At 39.4% G+C, this 19,956-nt stretch overlaps 3 protein-coding genes across 18 annotated transcripts in view; 2 read left to right on the forward strand and 1 right to left on the reverse strand.

The window, feature by feature from the left end:
* C2CD6 (C2 calcium dependent domain containing 6) overlaps window positions 1-6,878 on the forward strand; it is a 53,637-nt gene extending 46,759 nt beyond the window's left edge. For 12 of the 13 annotated variants that reach the window (XM_042454541.1, XM_042454486.1, XM_042454580.1 and 9 more), the window contains one exon: window positions 1,040-1,462. In XM_042454541.1, the coding sequence (XP_042310475.1) occupies window positions 1,040-1,375 (336 nt within the window). In that variant the 3' untranslated portion in view covers window positions 1,376-1,462. Of the gene's footprint in view, window positions 1-1,039; window positions 1,463-4,687 lie in introns of those variants that run through there. The other variant, XM_042454570.1, reaches the window with a different exon arrangement.
* STRADB (STE20 related adaptor beta) lies at window positions 2,962-19,255 on the reverse strand. 2 transcript variants are annotated; one of them, XM_042454617.1, is made up of 12 exons: window positions 19,100-19,255; window positions 15,956-16,012; window positions 15,236-15,316; window positions 13,595-13,697; window positions 12,064-12,185; window positions 11,398-11,506; window positions 10,553-10,664; window positions 9,631-9,802; window positions 7,685-7,789; window positions 6,878-7,104; window positions 5,579-5,621; window positions 2,962-4,639 (listed from the first exon to the last, which is right to left on the reverse strand). In XM_042454617.1, exons 2-12 carry the CDS (start codon window positions 15,965-15,967, stop codon window positions 4,487-4,489), a joined length of 1,239 nt encoding a protein of 412 aa, XP_042310551.1. In that variant the 5' UTR covers window positions 15,968-16,012; window positions 19,100-19,255; the 3' UTR covers window positions 2,962-4,486. The 2 variants fall into 2 exon arrangements, with proteins under 2 accessions (XP_042310551.1, XP_042310542.1); XM_042454608.1 differs by having other exon boundaries at window positions 10,541-10,664.
* A 403-nt stretch (window positions 19,256-19,658) lies between these two features.
* TRAK2 (trafficking kinesin protein 2) overlaps window positions 19,659-19,956 on the forward strand; it is a 48,848-nt gene continuing 48,550 nt past the window's right edge. For all 3 annotated transcript variants that reach the window (XM_042454168.1, XM_042454185.1, XM_042454194.1), the window contains exon 1: window positions 19,659-19,779. The gene's annotated coding sequence lies outside the window, so the exon portion shown is untranslated. The remainder of the gene's footprint in view (window positions 19,780-19,956) is intronic.

Here is a 19,956-nt window from a genome sequence, read left to right on the forward strand (position 1 = left end):
GCCTGATGGCTCCCTCTGAGGCCGAGATATATAAAAGGCAACATCAAAAGTTTTTTAAAATTTATATTTTTTTGGATATTTGCAAGCTGTAGATGGTTGAATCTGTGGCTAAAGAATCCATGAATGTGTAGGGCCCATGTTATTACTTAAATGTATTTAAGTTTTTCAAATTAATTATAACTAAGGCTGTGGACTGCTGTAGTAGATTGAAATTTAAACTAAACATATTGGAGAAAGATGTCAGACTTCAGAGTAGGGTCCCTGTAGTGCATGTGAATGTGGGAGAAACTGGAAGCTTCTGCTTGAGATCAAAACTTCTGAATATTCCTTGCCTAAGAAAACCCTACGAAATCCATGGTGTGTGTGTATACGCACACATATATATCCCTATAAACCAGGGCTGGACACGGTGCATGCCCTTTCTGAGCCATTTTATGCCTGCCAACGGGACAAAAAAAATGTTTTTCTCCAGAATGACTTCAAAAGCTCTCTAAGGGGTGTGGAGGGCATTTTTAACCATGTTGGGGAAGGTCTGGTCTCTCCCTGGGTCAAATAAAATTTTTTCAAAAGACTGCTTCCATCAGTGTTGGATGGAATTGACAGAAATCCCCCCCTCCCCAATTCAGACTACAGAGTTAATCCTAAAAGAGGACAATGTGACAGCCTAAGAGCCCCCATACACCCAAAACCTCATCAAGGAAGTTGGAAAATCCCCTGGGAGGCATGGAAAGCTGTTCAGGGTAGGGAAATAAGTTCTGCTGTGCAAGTAGTTGGGTGCTAGCCCACTGTTGGATCTGAGCTATGAAAGCCCACTGAGTGAGTGGGAATGAGAATGGGTGGGAGAATCTTTCTACTGCCCCCCCATCAGACCACAGTTTGCAGATTCAGGCCAATGAGATCAAGGTTAATGTAGGTTAGATAATGCAATAAATGCTGAATCATAAAAACTTATTAGCGGGCCAAATTTGTTAGGAAGTTCATTGAGATCATCACAATTATCTGTATAATGACAACTGTGTGCTTTTCTTTCTATATTTAGGTCCCTGCAGGCACAGATGATATAAATATGGAAGCATTCAAGCATCTTGAAAAAGCAATCGAAAGAGCTCTTCTTGATTTAGGAAGAATCCCAGACAGTAGCTCTCTCCAGGGAAGGCCAAACACTGCTCCAACTGCTGCTGCCCTCATGTCTAGCGATTCATCCCGATCTTTTACCTCTCTAATTGGGGCTCCAAGAAATCAAGCAGGCTCAATCACTGAGATGCTTTACAATCAGGAGCAAATCTTAAAAATGACACCTGAACAATTGGAAATAGTACTTAGGATTCTTCAAAACATATTACGGCAGAACACAAGACCCCAGAATAACGAATAGAAACCCATCTGAGCCTAAATCAGTTCTGTACTTCTGTGCTATTTCCTCACAGGTGTAACAAAAAATAAATCCCTCTTTCTAAGGATATTTTTTTTTAGTCTTGGGGTTTTTTTAAACTTACCTGAATTCTCAACAAAAAAATACTGTTTTTCTAAAAAATAAAATATAGTGTGGTGTTCTTGTTTTAAACTGATGAAACATGCAAGAATAACTGCTTGAAGAGACCTGAAAATTGAGACTAGTTTTTATGATTTTAACATTTCGATGATATCTTTATCTTCACACACTTTGTCATTCTCTCACTCACAGACAACCCTCAAAACAGATACAAAGCCATTTTAACTCCCTGGTACCTTGTTTCTTGTAATCATTTCCATCATTTGTGTCAAGATTTAGTTTCCTTAACAATTCTGAGAGCTCAACCCTATTCAATGCTTTTGTGTGGCCACTAAAGATGGTTAAAAAGGAATCCTACTAATTTTCAGATTATTTTTCACTCCCAGATCAACCTAAATGACCCATAACCAGTTAGAAATGCAGCATCCTTCAGAAACCACATCCCTCCAACTCAAAGGCCCCATACAAACAGGCCAAAATAAAGCTGCTTTGGGTCACTTTGGAAGTATGCTGTTTAAATGTTGCATGCGTCCTAAGAGTCTGGAAGCCATGCCAAAGCCACAATCCAGTCCTAAGGAATGGAATGTGGCTTTGGTGCAGCTTCCAGACTCTTAGGACGCATGCATCATTTAAACAGCATACCTCCAAAGTGACCCGAAGCAGCTTTATTTTGGCAGTCTGTATAGGGCCAAAGTTTCTTTTTTTTTAAGGCTGAAAGCCTATTGAATGACATCCAGAAGTGATATGACATCACTTGTAGCGCACCCTGAATACAGATGTTACCTTCAAGAGGATGGCAAGGCTGAAAACTGGTCCATCATGGATGGGCTGTAGCACAATAGTGGCTGTCTGATGCAACCACAGTGAAAGAAAATACATCTCATGTTGCAGTGCATTTCTTGCTGTTAGAATTGAAAGGCAAGGAAGGCCCTGCCAGTTCTACTCTCAAAATGACCCAGCGCAACAGGAGAAGTCTACTGGCTACCTTACGAATGGGAAAGCAGACACTAATGCCATTTTCCACTATGTACCTGTCATTAGGTAGATGTTTACTGAATCAGTGAGGAGATAAATGTATATATTTATGTATTAAACAGAAAATCCATCACACTGATTTTTCTCCTCCAATATAAATTACATGAGTAACTGTGGTCTTCCTTATTCTGGGACTGCAAATCCTATCAACCATAGCTATTGGTGAAGGTTTATGGGAGACAAACGACAACCATATCTGAAAGGTCACATCTACCCACATGTGGTATAGTCAACTGTTTGATGCCCGCCAGAGTTATGTGTTTGGCTCCAGAATAGTTTTAGAAAATAATCCTAGGCACACTTACTGAGAAATAAGCTAATTTAATATAGGAGGGCTTCTGAGTAAACATACTTAGGAGTGCAATGTTATGTCAGCTTATTAAAAAAACATGAAATAAATATGCCGCTAAGGATGATGAGACATTAACTCAAAATGGCTTTTTTTAAATAGGTGTATTTTATTCCAGTTACATTACTCAAAACAGAGTTTGCAAAAGATGGCTAATATAGTTTTACTTCAGTAGTTTCCTATGAGAAGGACACTTGTGATGCTAGTTGTATCACATTTGATATAATATTGTGAAGTTACACACTTAAAAAATTAAACTAACATCTATTTTACATGATTAAATAAAATGTACGTTAATAAAATATAATTCTTAATATCTCAGTATTAGAGCTATCCCAAGTACCAGTTACATGCTGTACACAGAACAAAAGTTTTGGTTAAGTTAATGTTCACAGTTCTACAAAAAGCCTGTACCTTGCCAGTCCATTTCTATTGCTTTCCATTATTTATGTCATTTGGGCTTTTCTTCTCAATGAAAAGCACATTAAAAAGTCAAAATGCAAACTTTAAGGTTATCTTAATTTAGAATATATTGCTTTCCATAATTGTGTTTGCAACAGAATACCCCTAATAGTCATCATCTGCTAGAACCGCTGTATCGATTTTTCCAGCTTTTTGACACAACAAATCATTCATTATTCTTTGCCTGTTTTATAGACTCCTTTCTCTAGATTAGTCCTACAAACTGCCATTTAAAGGCTAGCTAGGTATAATCCCTCACATGTGACATTTTAGCTACTATAACAGCTGTGGACTAATAAGCAATATAAAAAGAATATAATCAAATAATTTCATTCTCTTTCTCTCTCTAGGTCTTCCAGTGCAACTCTGCCTGAAGTTGACCATAGAGTTGTGGTGGAGAACATAGAAGTTCTCTAGGCATGATTCTATGATCAACTCTGGGAGATGTTGGCCATAGAGTTGCACTGGAGGACCTGGAGAGGCTTCCTCTCCCAGGTAAAAAGGGCTTTTTTATTTGTGGTTTTTCCACATTCATAGGGGACTTTCACCCCTAATCCCAGCCAATGTGGAGGGACTACTGCATTACTCTTCCTATGTTAGGTTGTGCAGAATACTTTGAAGTAAGAAATCACAGCTATTTCTTTCAGGTTACAGTACAATATCTGGCTACTTCAGATACTGCAGGATGTGGCAGAAGAGCCATCACAGCTTCAATGGATTTGCACACTGCCACCTCCTCAAAGGTAGAAGGCACTACTTTTTAAACACAAAGCGTATGAAGTGATAAGATAGTTGGCATGGCAATTAACAGTACACTATAAAAATGTGACAGAACAGAAACAGTATTTCAGATTAATCCTTCAGTGGTACTAACAGCATAGGTATTATCATGTCCTACAACAAGCAAGACCTTTATCACCATTACAGTTCAGGTACAAGAATATAAAGATGCTTCATAGCAAGTGGATAAGTCTGTTATTCAAGAAGTAAATAGTACCATTTTGGGGAAATTTTCCTCCCTCTATGGAATCAACTATACAAATATTTAATATTTTCAAGTATGTCACAAACATTTGTATTTTAAAAACAAAAGCAGCAAAAAAAATCACATTTTTAAAAACAGATGTCAGTGGTATCTTTTGGTATCTTCAGAATTCCCAATACATCTCTCTTTCTTTTGGCAAATTACATCCAGATTTGCTCCAGATGGCTGCTGAATGCACTGCTGGTATTTGTGACTGAGTGTACTGGATGGAAGGAGGCAACAAGGAAAGTAATGAACCCTTTGTTTGTTCTTTTACCTGAAAAGGGAGAACACAGTAACTGGAATATTAAACTTGTATCCACAGATCAACTAAAATAAGTAGAAACAGATCCTGTAACAGGTGGAAGGAGCCAATGGCTTACCTCCCATCACCTGCCCAAGATCGCATGGCTTAAAAGTAAGCTTTTACCTACTGAATCCCTGACCTCTTCTCTCCCATTCTTCCTCCTTCAGACCAGAACAGACATCCTTGACTCCTTCACAGCCTTATTTATTTTCTATTCTGGTCCTCCTTGGACTTCTTTCCATTCTTCCTCTCCACTTTCTTAATTTCATCTACATGTATTTTTTAAAAATGCCTTTTCTCCTTTGTATTTTGTTGCCAGTTGGTTCTCTTTCTATTTGGACATAACCTATGAGAAATGCAACTTCATGCAACTACATACTGTGGTGAGTGCTACTCAGTTGATGAGACCTGAATTGTACCAGCCATCTTCCTCAGAGGAAAAAAAACACCTCTCATTTTTTTTTTGCCAGAAAGGCATGCTGCATGATTAATTGGCTCTTATAAGTAACACAGTTAATGGAATTAGGGAAAAAGCAACTAGTCTGATGCTGCTGTTTGGGAAGTATATACATGTACTGAATCTGTATTGTCATTACCACCCAACTGTGGGATAATCAGAGAGGCTGTGAGGAACAGTGGATGCATCTCTGTGGGCCTACAGGTTGCCCTTGGGTGATATAGAACATTTGCTTCTGCACACATATTACTGATCAGCATGAACCTGTTTAGAGTAAATTAAAATCAAATCACTCCCAAATATCAAATTGCCGTTTGACCACAATTACACTCCAAGGACATTCATATGTGAATAGTCTGTGTTCCCAGTACATGATCTATTTCTAGACCAAAGCCCTGGTTATTATCTTTAGCTTCAGTTAGTGCTTCTAATGAAATGTATAACCAGCTCACCTGCTTGAAAAAAGCATGTGACAGTAGACCTCTTGCTGATGGCCTAGATCCCAGGGAAAAAACACAAAGCTTACATGTTAACCTTTGAAAAGATTAGATTGGCAGTAATTTCATCTCATCTTACAGTTTCATTACAGGTTAGCAAATCAAGTAAAACCTTTCCTATTTAATCATACACTTGGTTAAGGAGCTTAAGATTTTCAAAAATCACATTAACTATTGTATACAGAAAATGTGTTATTTTCAGGCTCTTTATACATAGGTTCAAAATTAGTACTGTTACCAGTTAAATAATGTAGTTGATATCTCACTTGGTTTTTAGTTGATATGGTTAAAGTCAATTGAAGTATGTTTGCACAAGAACAAACCCCCAGTGTCTGTAGTTTTCAAAAGTAACTCCATTACAATGTGTAGACAACTTTATTAAACTGTATGTTACTGAACACACATAGAAGGAAAGGTAGCCTCTTTTTATTCCCAATTTCAAGGATATGCCATAATCAAGGGGTTTTTAGAATAACCTTGATTCCCAGCAGTCAATCAACTAAAAACTAAATTTACAACCCTATCAAATTTTATAACATTATCAACTTTCACTGCCCTGCACCTTGCTTGTGTAAAACCCAGAAGGGGAGGTTTTGACAGCTCTATGGTTTCTCCCTCCCGCAACACCTCCCCAGAGTAACCCATAAAGGCAGCATGACAAAGCAACAGGACAAATGGGAGGCCTGTGTATCTTCATCCAGACTTCACTCTCTGTATCTTTCACTCTCTTAGCACTGGCTACCTGCATCAGACAAAGAGATGTGTAGGGATATGGAAAGCATCCACAACCCATCATTGCTCCTTGACTTTCCATTGCAATATGTAGATTACTGTTTGCAGGAAGTGCAGACCAGGGCTCTGTTAAACTCTGCTAGGCTCATCTGTGCACAGATCCTGCAAATGGATCGATCATCCCACAAATATGTATGGTGTCATCCTTAGTGTGTATACCTAAAGATGAGCTTTGTGTAACCACACCACAGTTTTCGCTAATCTCACCACTGTTTATCACCTGCTACTCTGCACTCCTACAAAATCACCTATTCAGCATGGAATACAGCTTCCTGGAAATTCTGTTTTTAAATTAAAAACCAAAATGCACCTAGCAAAGGTTAAGACTCACTCCACAACAGTTTGGAAAATGCTTGACCAAATATATCCTTCTAACACACACTTTTCTTTAAACCCCACACAAATGTAATTTCACTGTATAATCACTACATTGTAACTGCAATTTACTGTAAAGACATTTACCTTTTTTCTGGGTCTTGATGCAAACAGAGTTCTATCAAGTTATGGAAAGCAGGGGAAAATGTTTTTGGTGGTGTCTGCAATCTCTCACTTGTCAATGTGTGGGTCATGCTTTCACCAATTCCAGAGTCAATCCCTGACCGTGAATTTTTTATCCTGGACTCACCACGTGGAAAAGTATTTATCACCCAGGGACAATAAGATGGACCTTTAAGCTTCTGCAGTAGCATCTGGTGGAAAGATTAGACCAATACAAAATATCCAGTGAATAGCTTATCCCACGTACAGTTAGGCTGTATAAATGTTGACCTGCTGAATTTTTGATCAATAGCATTATCCTGGTAAGAAAAATGGCTTCGGAAGGGAAAGCTATTCAATGTACAAATGATCAGCTCTTCCAGAACTGTTCAATGCTATTTGAAATTCTGTCATGGTTTCACACAACTACAGTGCCAGCTGAGGCAAACAAAGCCAGCAGAGTGAAGAACTGCTTCCTAGACTGGTCATGTGGATGAACTTGGCCAGTCAAGAACCTGGTAATTTAAGGGGATGCAAAACCGATTCAAAAGAATCTAAACAGGTGGACACTTTTCTATTTGTTCCCATCAGTACTCCCTGCATCCTTTTAAATGGTGTAGGCAAAAATGTTGAAACACTGTCATCAACATCCTCGTCTCTTTCAGCTCAGCCCTTGTAATACACTTGAGAAACACCACAGGAGTCAACTTTTCATATCAATATTTTATATATAATTTCTTTAAAACAGACGTACAATACTTAACCAACAAATTGAAGGACTATGTGCTTTACCTGTGTACGAGGCATGTCCTGAAAAGGTACATGCCCATTAGCTAGTTCACATGCTGTAATGCCCACACTATAGATGTCAGACTTCACATTGTATCCGTGCATATCCTATAGAAGAAAATACCAACTGATAAATGTAACTGCTCAATAGGTGCTGAGTCATATGAACTAGAAGAGGCTTATGCATATACAAGACAATGAAGCTGAAATTTACTTGGAAATTTAATATGAATAATTTTACATCTTTTCAAGTGTCTTCATAGATTAATGGGCCCCCAGCACCAAATGAAAACAGCTATGTGCAATGCAATTTTTATGGATAATCTGTACCAAATGGCAATGCAGTAATATTCATGCTTCCACTTTATATAATCCAAGTAAGAAATGGGGAAAAACCTATTTTAGAAAGTTATTTACTGACGCAAAATCTGTCAAAATAAATCAGTTTCTGTTCATTAAAATCTCTTTATATTTAAAACAATTGTAACTGTACATTTAAGACCAGTTACCAAAATCCTACATCACACAAGTAAACTTCTCCCCCTCTAGACCACACTTCCCATATCCAAAGGACCACCTATTTTTCCAGAGCAGATCCTGAGGGTGAGGGGGGCCAAAGGAGTTTTTCTCCCAGCCCATTCCACTGACGGTTGTGTCACTAGGAGGAATTGATGGCATACTACCCATTTAAACAGAAATAACAGTAAAGCAATATCCAGTGCAATACTAATCCAAACAAATAAAGAAAACAGGGCTTGAAATTAAAAAAAAAAACCTTCATGAAAAATGCAGATTGTGCACAGCAAAAATGTAGCTTTCCTAATTTCTTTTTGCCAGAAATCATATAAAGCCCTCTTCTGCAAAATCAGCTTGCTGCGAAGTAAACAGATGGTAACTGCTGACTAGCTCACAACTGACAAGTGGGCTCATATCAAGAGAGACAAGGTTTGATGTAAAATACATACTTGCCTTACAGCTCTAGACTGCATGCAGCAGTATTTTACAAGAGCTTAGGCTTGTAGAGTGTACCTCAGTAACCAAGTAAAGTATGTCTCAGTGTAACACAGTCTTGGGAAAATACTCCTTTATTAGCCAAAAATTAAAGGAAGAAAGATCTCCATCCACGTCAGCCGAGCTAATCCTACCCAGACCTCAACCATCCCTTTCTAGTATCATCTCTATCTTGTCTGGTTTTAGCTTCAACCTATTTCACATTGAAAGGATCAGTTCTTCAGACACTGGTTCAAAATACTGATAACAGCCTCTGGATATTTTGTTAGATTTATATAAACTGAATGATATCTGCATATCAGTAGCATTAGCATTATTTACTTATACCCTGCCTTTCCCCCCAAAATCTATGACTGATCTCTGCCAGCAGCTTCAAGGCTGACTGAATTGTGTTATTTTGGAATATATCATTGGAATTTGATGATGGTACTCCTGTTACACTACTTGCATGGCACTAATAGAAGTTCATGTTTTATTAAAAGCTTGTTTGACCACTGCAAAGATAATGATGGTAGAATTATGAAAATTAGATGCAGTTACTACAAAAAACAACAGCAGATGTTGAAATGAAATGTTCAGTCATGTATGTAAACAGATAATAGACATATGACCTTCTATAATAATTGGGCAAGAGTACTCATATTGGAAGGGAAAATAGAGGCATACTCAAATGTATACATTTCACATTCATTGAAAAGCTACATTGAATCTGAATCATAGTACATATTTGATTTGCTATGTGTAATGTTAAAGAGAGGTCCAATTTTAATGAAAATGTTTTTAAAAACAAGAACAAATAAAAGACAAAGATATTAATTTATCAATTTTAGTTTCACTAGTGTAGAGTTCAAACTTTCAACAGATATTTCTGAGAGTTCCCTCTAATATGTACCCGTAGCAAGATTGCAAATCCATAGTTAAATGCAACACATACTAACCTGCCTTAATAGTTCAGGGCTCAGCCAAGGAAGCATTGATGTACTGAACTGGGGGAAATCATACACAGCTTTTAGCCGCTGCCCACTGCTGACTAAACTGTAGAGGTGGCTCAAGCCAGAGAGATAAACTAGGCCATCCCCTGAAATTAGGATGTGGCTAGCTTTAATACTTCTGAAAGAGAACAATGATATTGCACTTAGAAAAACAGAAATAAAATGTAAGATTCTAATATGTGATGCAGTACCTTTCACATGATTTGGCAGTCACTGCATGGTATCATACCAACAGGACAGTATTCACAGTGGGGATGTACAATTTGGATTAATATTTGTGTTGATTTTTATTGTTAATAAAGAAGGCTATCCCTGGTCAGTTGGCAAGGCAGGAAAATAAAAACTGATGAGAAAGGTGTTGGTGGTAACAGTTTTAACAGTTTATAATTCTGGTGGATCCTGCGTGACTCAGTTGGCACAAGGAGATAGCTATGTTCTGTGGACTGTACCTTCAGTCTCACGGAGAATGGATAAATATCAGATCTGATCATGCAAGGATAATGCAGAAGAGAGGCTCACAACAAACTAAAAGCTTCCTTGTGCCGACTTGACAATTTCAGAAATCTCAGGTAATTCAATAAAAGATATACAGACACCAACTCTTTGGTGTAAAGTACTCTGCAGCCTCTGAATAACTAATACACATTTGTATTTTAAAATTTTTTTTACTCTGTTCTGAAAATCAAAAATCCACCGGAAGTTTTAAAGAAAGGTAGGATATAAATTCACAGACAGATAGATAATACACCCATCATAACCAGGGGAGGCTAGAACTGAACTGAAAAAGCCAAAGCAATAACTGAGTTTTACAGAGTATCATCATCTGACATTTTCCCATAGGTTTCTTACATAGTACCTGTGTATGTACCCTTGTTGGTGCATGTAGTTTAAGGCACTAATTGCTCCAAACAGAATATTTCCAATCAAAACTTCACTCATGCCTTCAGGGAAATAAGTCCTCAAGAGATGACTGGCTGAACCTAGTAAAAATATAAAGCATTCAATACAAGATCTTTGTACAGTGAAACAACCTCTAACTGAACAATAATTTTATGTCACTTATTCTGCTTTCCTTAGATCAGTACTTCTCAGGCTCTTTCTTGGAAGAGCTCAGCAATTATTTTTTTCCATTGTGCTGGGGACCAACACCATATTTTTGCCCATCGGTTACAACTGTTTTTTTCTTTCCTGGAAACTCTTCATGGCCCAGCAACAAACTCATTGCAGACTTGCACCAGTCCAGGGACCACCATTGAGTATCAGTATCTTAGATGGTTCCTCTTGTTAAGTTAGGCAGGCACTAAGCCTGTAAACTACAGTGGTACCTCGGGATACGAAATACCCAGGTTACGAAATTTTCGGGATACGAAAAAATCCCATAAGAAATAATTGTTCCGGGATACGAATGTTTTTTCGGGTTACGAAAAAACTTTTGGTGCTTTTCGGCGCTATTTTACACGGAATCACGGCTTTTCCCCATTAGCGCCTATGGCATTTCGGCTTACGAAGGCTTTTCGGGTTACGAAAGCGGCCGCGGAACGAATTACTTTCGTAACCCGAGGCACCACTGAGAAATATCTCCCATCTTTGGTTGCTCCTCCTTAATATGAAAAAGAGCCTGTACTTTACATTTGAACGCTTAGTCCGTGGGAATCATGCAGCGCCAAGAAAAGATAATTAAGGCAATATACATTTTACAAAGAAAATACTTACTATAGGCCATGAAAGGATAAATAATCCAAAGCCAGCTTCCAGCAGTGAACACTGCCCACAGAGTCAAGATATTGGGATGACGAAAGGAGTGGGATAATATTACTTCATGCTGGAGAAATGAGTCATTGTTTTAATAATTTAAAGGACAGCAAACTTTCCACATATACTTATCCATTTACCACTGGTCATCTAAACCGGTCCCTGAGCTAGAAATGAGGATTTGTGCCTGCAGATCATTTCAATTCTGGAAATGTAAGCTTAAACAACCTCAGAAAGCAATAATTACTGTACATCTAATCACGAGTTTCTGAACTTAGCATACCTAGAATTACACATCTGCCATTATATCTACACTACCAATTTATAAGTTTAAAACCATATCACCTGAACAACTTATTTTCACAAATATTTCAAGTATTAAACATTTTGAGCTACAAATGAAGATTTGTAACTTCAAATCACTGCAGTTCTGAAAATGTAAGCTCACACAACCTGAGAAAGCAATAATTACTTGTATACCTTATCACATTCTAAACTTCTTAGCATACCAAGAATTACAAATCTGCCATTATATCTACACTACCAGTTTATATAATAGGTTTAAAACCATATTCTCCTAAACAGTTTATTTTCACAAATATTTCAAGTATTAACCAACTTGTTTACTTGTAAAGCTTTCAAGTGCTCTTCAGAACATCCTTCCAGATCTGTAATCCTTACAGCTACCAATGTTCCTGTAGGGATATGACGTGCGAGGTAGATTGAAGTTAAATTATTGCATCCTCTTCCTATTAGCAAAATGGAAAAAGAAAGTAACATTGTAAAGTTTATTATCTATTTCAATATTTAACATTCAAACAATCCTCAATATTCCAGATAGAGAGGCATATAGTATGAGAAATATCTGTTCTGAAACAGGTATTTGGTACCTGAGTCAGAAGATGGTATTTTTGCAAGTCTGCATAGATCAACAAAACAGCAGAATCTGGGAAGACTTTTTCTAATGTCCAGAGCAGAATTAGCAAAAGTGTAGTCTTCCAGATCTTGCTTGACTGCATCCCATCATCCCTCACCACTGTCTATATGCTAACAAGAGTATGCAGGAGCTGCAGTCCAACCACATCTGGAGGGCCATAAGATAGCCTACTCATGAGCCCTACACAAGATGCCCTACTCACAAGTTCATTTTGTACAATTTGAAAGTAAACCATCAACTGCAGTCTGAATAAAATTTGTCCACGCCAACTGATTGTCCAATGACAAGTCCCGCTATCTCTAAAAGAACAGAAATACTCTAAAATTATACACATTACAGCACCATAAAAGATGCTACATGCAGCATGTGAATTACGCAATGGTTCACAAAAGAGACATAGGCAGAAATACTAATTTAATAGGAAAACATATTCAAGGCCATTTCAAAGAAACATGTCAGTACCACAACTGGTATTCTAACGCCATGCCAGGATAACAACTCACAGCAGAACATATTAGGGCATTTGTATAGCAAGATGACAGCACTCTCTCCAGCCTTGAAACACAGGACTTTTTGAAACAGCAGAGGACAATGTAATCTTGCACTTTCTTGAGGTGAAAAGAAGTGGCTGAGAGATCTGCTAGACAAGAGGAAGGGGCAGAGGAGGGATAGCACACTATAGCAGCTCTGAAAATATATGTCACAATTTACAGTTCTACAACTATCATGAACCAAAATGAGGCTACTGTAATTACTGGCACTGAAATAAGAAAACCAAGAAGTCAGATTAGGTATAGGCAATGGATTTAACTTCCACCGAAGTCCAGAGATTCACTGAGAATGAATCCACTGCCCTGCACAAATTTAAAAAAAAACATCAAACATGCAGGGAGCCTTTAAGAAAAGTAATTTTCCTTTAAAACAAAGTGCACACTCCCTGTATCTTTGTTTTACCCTGGAAATTGTGCTTTATTTTGATGCTGCCACCTCACTGAATTTGGTAACAGGGACTGCTGCAAAACTGGGAGAATGCACTCCAGGATTAGAGGAAGCAAAAAAGAAAGAAGATTGGTAATAATGCTTTATATCTACTGTTTTGGGGTTGGTGGTGAGCAAAATTTTGGATTTTTTGAAAATGGAACAATACCATCCAGTCCACTGAATAAGTCTCTCAATCAAACAAGGTAAGAAGGATCATTTTTCACATCACAAACTAGTCACCTATTTCCACCTGGAGATCATAATGGGATACATCAGAGGCCCATGATATTTGTTCATCCTGTATCTGAGTCAGCTGGCCCCAGCATACAGCAGGTTCATCTGTCTGAATAATAAAAACATTTTAATATACTTTTTAGTGTATAAAATTACTGAAAAACAGTATAACTTCATGTAAACCTTATAGATCCACTAACATTCTACCTTGGTCATTTTACAGAATCACTGTAAGGCCTTTTTATTATACTTGGGGAGTGGGGTAGGGTGGGTGAAGAGCTGAATTAATGAATGTGGGATCATATCATATCCATTTTAGTTTGGTTTTAAACTATTTGTTACCTATCCCAAATGTTTGATTTTTCAGTTAGTCAATCAAGACCAAAGTTAAGCATTCAGTTCAGTAATACAGTGTTCAGCAAAAGTGCCATATTTTCTTCCCTTATCAATCTATTATCACTGGCAACTCAAAATAAAGTTTGGGAAACACACACAGACACTAAACTAACATAGTATGACAGTAAGATGTATCACCATTACAATACTTGTCAGATTCTCATGTTCACACTTTTATGATTCTAATGAAAGGGCAAGAAACACTTGGACTTCCCCATATCTTTTGAAACATTAATCTATACAGATTCAATTGAATGTTTTACTTCATCCTTTGTCAGTGATGGCTGGCTATCCATTCATTATTACTATACAAACAATTGCAGTCATTACTACATAACAGGGTATCAATGGTTAGCAGCACCGTCTATTAAATGAAAACATGTAAACATGAAAAATCATGTGGCACTCTGGATTTTGTTTAAATGACATTTGAACAAACAGTCAACACACTGGGAGTTGCAGTCGCAACATCATTAGAACAGCATGATTCCAACTCCTAATGTAGATCATCATCTGTATATGCAACTACCAGTACAGACTCAGATATATCTAATAATATGTCCTGTGAAAGTTGACCATCTGTCCAAGAGATACAGAACAGAGGGAAGAGCTAGAGATCTTAGTAAAGAGATTTTTTTTTCCAGGGCAGCAACAGGAATTAATCCATGGCTGGACCACTCTCTCACCCCAGAGTACATCTATTACAGCAGTTGAAATAATTAGTACAGTACTTAAGAATTTAGTGCCCCCGCCCCATTCCCAGTGCAAACTTTTAGATAGAGTGCCAATTTTCCAAGCTAAAAGGAGCATTAAATATGCTTAATATTCTGACATAAAACACAGACCCCTCAGAAAGAAAACTCATTCCAAATACAGTCCAAATATGCACTTGCTGGCTGTAGTCCAACAGAGATTCTCCACTACAGCTGTGGAAGGAAATTATCTCCATCCTGCAAGCCTATCTAACATAGGCAGCAAGTGCAGCCCTGTGGGGAATGGGGTCAGTAGGCCTATGAACTAATTCATATACAGCTATAAGAGATCGGCCACTATACAGCCATTATCAAAACAACTCACCCTTATTCAGGCACATGCAGTCTTGAAAAATGTTCCTTGAAGGGAACAGGCACTTCAGTTTGGACACACGCCATCCAAAGGTAGCAGAAAACAACACATGCGCCTTTTCAGTACATGATAATAAAAAGACTAATGCTACTGATATAAACTAGATTAATATATATTTCCTCTTACCACGTCTTGACTGCTACTGCCTTCAGACTGCTTTTCTGCTTCAAAGGTTTCAACTTGTGTCCGTAGAATACAGGAACAGTCCTAAAAAAGTGTAACACTAGAGCATTAAGTGAACCCTATAGGTCTTTTAACAACTTTGTCCTCACTTATCTATAATGAAGTGGAGCTGGATCCTTAACACCAAGCAGCAAATAATTTAACCACCTCAAAAGACAAAATCCAGATAGGAGGGAACATTAGAAAGGTTCATTAGATGATCTGGACCCACTGAATAATTAAGTCTTTTTTTTTTTAGATGACCAAGTAGGTTTTCTTAAAACTACAAATTTCTCTTTTATGGGGGAAAATTAGCCATAGAGAGCTACCTAGACTAGAAATCTTTGTATAATTTCAGTTTGGAATGGTGTTCAGCAACTGTACATTTTAGCATTGTTCCCAAACTTGGTCCCCAGATCTTATTCACCTAAAAATCACTGAAGCCTCAGCCAACATGGCCTATTGTCAGGAATTCTGAATGCTGTAGGCCACAGATTTCTGGAGATGTATGAGAATCACTGCTCTGGAGTTTGACAATTTAAACCAAATATAGAGGAACCAGAAGTAGTAAATGGGAAGTCATTTTGGTAGATTGTCTTAAACAGGCAAACAAACCAAATGTCCATCTAAAACCTGCTCTGTTATATGACATAGTATCAAAGGTCAATACAAAGAAGTGCTTACCAAACAAGACATGGAACTGCCTTAGTGCAGGGAAAATGCCATGCAAACCCATTTACCCTGAAACAGAACATCAGAATAGAGATCACATTCAGTCCCAACCCAAATCTCAAACATCTGCTACTCAACTAAGACAGCACCAGAAACTCTCAGACTGCTTTCTAGATAGTCAGCTCTACATACTGCCATTTAGGTCGGATTAATTCTCCCTGGCACAATGAGTTAAAGTAGTACAAATCAAACAGAAGAACTAATACAGTTATACCAGGGATACCAACTTCCCTCTTCATAGGAGGACCACTGTGAGGAAAACAATCTGATTCTGTACATGTTAACTAGAAATAAACTCCAATGTATTCACTGGGTCTTGTTTCCCCATAAGACTGTACAAATATGCATTGCAAACAAACCACTGTGAAAATGCATCCATCACATTATATATACACACTTGTCACTCCACATTCGCTGGGGATAAGGGCACAGGACCCCTGTGAATGTGGAAAAACCACAAATAACAAAAACACTATGTTTTTACCTGAGAGAACACCTCTCTAGGAATCTTTAGGTCTTCCAGTGCAATCCTGTGGTCAACATCTGCCAGACATTGACCACAGAATTGTGCTGGAGGAGCTACAAATGCCTAGTGGAGTGTTCTCTTTAGAAATCTCTAGGGTCCTTCAGTGCGACCTTTGGTTAAAGTTGACCATAGAGTTGTGCTGGAGGTCCTAGATATTCCTAGAGAGAACATATTAATAAAATCCATGAATAATCAAATCCACAAAAATCAAAGCCGGCCTCCTACAAAAGCATAGCAAAATTGCAGTAACCCTGTTCACTGTGGAGTCTGCAAAAGGACTTAACTTTAAACACTGAGAAGCTGGGGAGGTATAGGATTGAGAAAGGCATGTGCAGCCAGCCCCTGGACTTCGGCATGTAGGACTGACTCCTCTTTCAGCATGTAAGACTGATTGAAACCAACCTACTCGTTGCTGTAAGCAAGTTAGTCGTAGTTGTAAGCATGCTGTGGGCAAGATATGACAAGACTGGCCCACTGAACCCTGCCTAAGCATTCAGCGCCTTGATAGAATCTATCCACCTGTAATGCAGTCTTCCTCTTCTCCTACTGCCTTCTAACTTAGCAAGCATTATTCTTTTGTAATGAGTCCTGTCTTGTCATGATATATCCAAACTGTGGTAGTCTCAGTTTAGTCATTTTTAAGACAACTCAGTTAAAACTCCACATGAAAACCAATCACACCACACAGTGTAGATGTCCCCACCTATTTTCTAACTTTTCTAGTCGAAGAGGTATTGCATCTCACTTTCACATCAGTTTGATAATTATTTTTAAATGCCTGTAAAAGAATCCACTCAATTTTGTGGACATTTCTCCTAACAGGCCTATTTTTGACTAACATGTACGATTTTGCAAGCAACTTCTCCAAACATACAGGTTGAGCCTCCTCCATGAGAAACGGTTGGGACTAAGGTTGTCTGGGATTTGGGATTTATTTATTTATTTAGCATGTTGGAAAACTATATTTGCATACATGTAGATAATGCAGTATCTTGGGGCCCAAGTCTAAACACAAAATTCATTTATGTTTCATATACACCTTATACACATAGCCTGAATTTTATACAGTACTGTATATTTAATAACCTGGTGCATGAAACAAAAGTTTCTGAAAGCAAAGGTGTCACTATCTCTGCAACCCATGAAAAAAGTTTTGGATTTTGTAATATTTAAGGATTCTGGATAAGGGATAAGCAACCAAACTAGTCGTTCCCAAGCTTTGTTTTCCCTCCATGGGTTTTGGACTTCAGCTCCCAGAAGCCCCCATGCAGTTTGGCCAACATTCAGGAATCCTGGGAATTGAAATCCAAAAACAATTGGAGGCCCAAAGTTTGGAAACCAGTGCAACACATGTTGTTTTCCACAACTTTGTATATTTGTGTCTGGATTTTGTGACCACAAACCCAAATGCCAGATGTTAATGACACTTTGCTTCATGCAATGGGTTCCATAATTGCAAAGTAGACAAGATCACATTAAAATTAGGACAGAATGAAGGTCCTCCTCCCACGTCACTATTTCAGGGACAGAGGGGGAGGATAATCCATCCTCTCTCTCCTCCTCCATATATTTAATCCTGGAAGCTCTGTTTCCTGCTGAGGGAAGACATGATGATCGGACTATTTTCAAACATCTCCCGCCTACCCAGGATCCACCTCCCAGGTTTGTCAACTCGCAAAATTTAAAACCAGTGCATGATGTGACCGTCTCATTGCCTCCATGTTAAAAATAGCCCAGCCTGGATGGAAGGCAAGTGAAAATCTAGCCAGGGATAGCCATGCTGGCCATATTGCAACAAAGTACAACACCAAAAATCCTCAAAACACCAAGTCTTTTATTAGGCCAACCAAAAATGCACAAAAGACACGATGCAGACTTACAAAGCTCCACCGGCTTCATCTTCAAGGAAAGGCGAAGAAGCCAGTGGAGCTTCGAAAGCTGGCATCAAGTATTGTGTGCCGTTTGGGCTGCCTCCATACTGCAGAATTAAAGCAGTTTGATACCATTTTAAGTGTCATGGCTACATCCCATGGAACCCTGGGATTTGTAGTTTGTTGTGGCACCAGAGTTCTCTGCCACTCTGCCAGGGAAGGCTAAGTATCTCACAAAGCTACAAATCCCAGGATTCCACAGCACTGAGCCATGGCTGCAGTTAAAGAAGTGTCACACTGCATCAGTTCTGCAGGGAAGAAGAATCCTTGGTTGGCCAAACAAAGGTATGGCTATTTTGTTTGCAAAGGGATCTTGCAGCACCTTTGAGACTCACTGAGAGAGAGAAATTGGCAGCATGAGGTTTGGTAGACTTGAATCTACTTCCTCAGATGCTTTTGACTTGAGTTTACAAAAGACTGCATTGACTGAAGCCTAGGGAAGCTCCTGCTGCCAACTTCTTCCTTGCAGTGAGTCTCAAAGGGGCTTTTTTAAGCTTGTCTTTGGTCAGGTCCTCCACGTTTCGCGTTCTGCGGCGCCTGGTCCTCCTTGGTCCTCTCCTCTAGTCACGCGTCGGCCGTTTACACGAGCGCTCTCCCTGACACGCGTCCTGAGCCTAAGGGCGGGGGCCCTGTACTTACTTGGAGGTAAGTCCCCATTGAACTCAACGGGGCTCTTCGGGGAGGGGGATATGGGCGCCCCAAGGCCTCACCCCAGAGGAAAGAAAGAGGGGCTGAAGGGAGAGGGGCCGCCCCACTCTCCTCCTCCTTCTCCCACCAGCAGCAACCCCTGAGGAGGAGGTACCTCAAACTTTAAGCCCCGCCCCTTCCCAATAGCAGAGAGAGACTACCAGCCCCATGATGCACCGCGGCAGGGTGCAAGATAGCGAGATAGGACGCAAAAGCCAGCTTTCCCCTCCCGTTGCATGACGGGAATGGTAGTTTGTGGTGCTCAGAGCCGGGAGGGTGTGGCCGCCATTTTGTTGACCCGGTGTGTCCGCCTCCCTCAAACTTTAAGCCCCGTCCCTTCCCAGAAGCGCGCGCACAGAGAGAGAGAGAGAGAGAGAGAGAGAGAGAGACTACCAGCCCCATGATGCATCGCGACAGGGTGCAAGATAGCGATATAAAAGGCAAAAGCCAACTTCCCCCTCCTCTTGCATGACGGGAATGGTAGTTTTTTGGCGCTGAGAGCCTGGAGGGTGTGGCCGCCATTTTGTGACCCGCTGTCGCTGTGGCCGCCTCCTCCTCCTCCCCCGACGTTGCTCCGAAAGAGGGAGCTGAGAAGGCGGCTGCAGCAGCCGAGGAAGCCGTTCCTGGAGCCGGTAAGGGATGCTTGGCGGGTGATTTCCTCGTTTTATCGCCATTGAGCCCCTCTGCTATTATTATTATTATCCTATTATTGAGCCCCTCTGCTGCCTCCCTTCCCTTTCCCCTCCTCCATTTAATAATATAATAATAATATATACGCATTTATATCCCGCCTTTTCCCGAAGAGATCA

The sequence above is a fragment of the Sceloporus undulatus genome, chromosome 1, assembly GCF_019175285.1.
Source record: "Sceloporus undulatus isolate JIND9_A2432 ecotype Alabama chromosome 1, SceUnd_v1.1, whole genome shotgun sequence".
NCBI classification, from domain to species: domain Eukaryota; kingdom Metazoa; phylum Chordata; class Lepidosauria; order Squamata; family Phrynosomatidae; genus Sceloporus; species Sceloporus undulatus.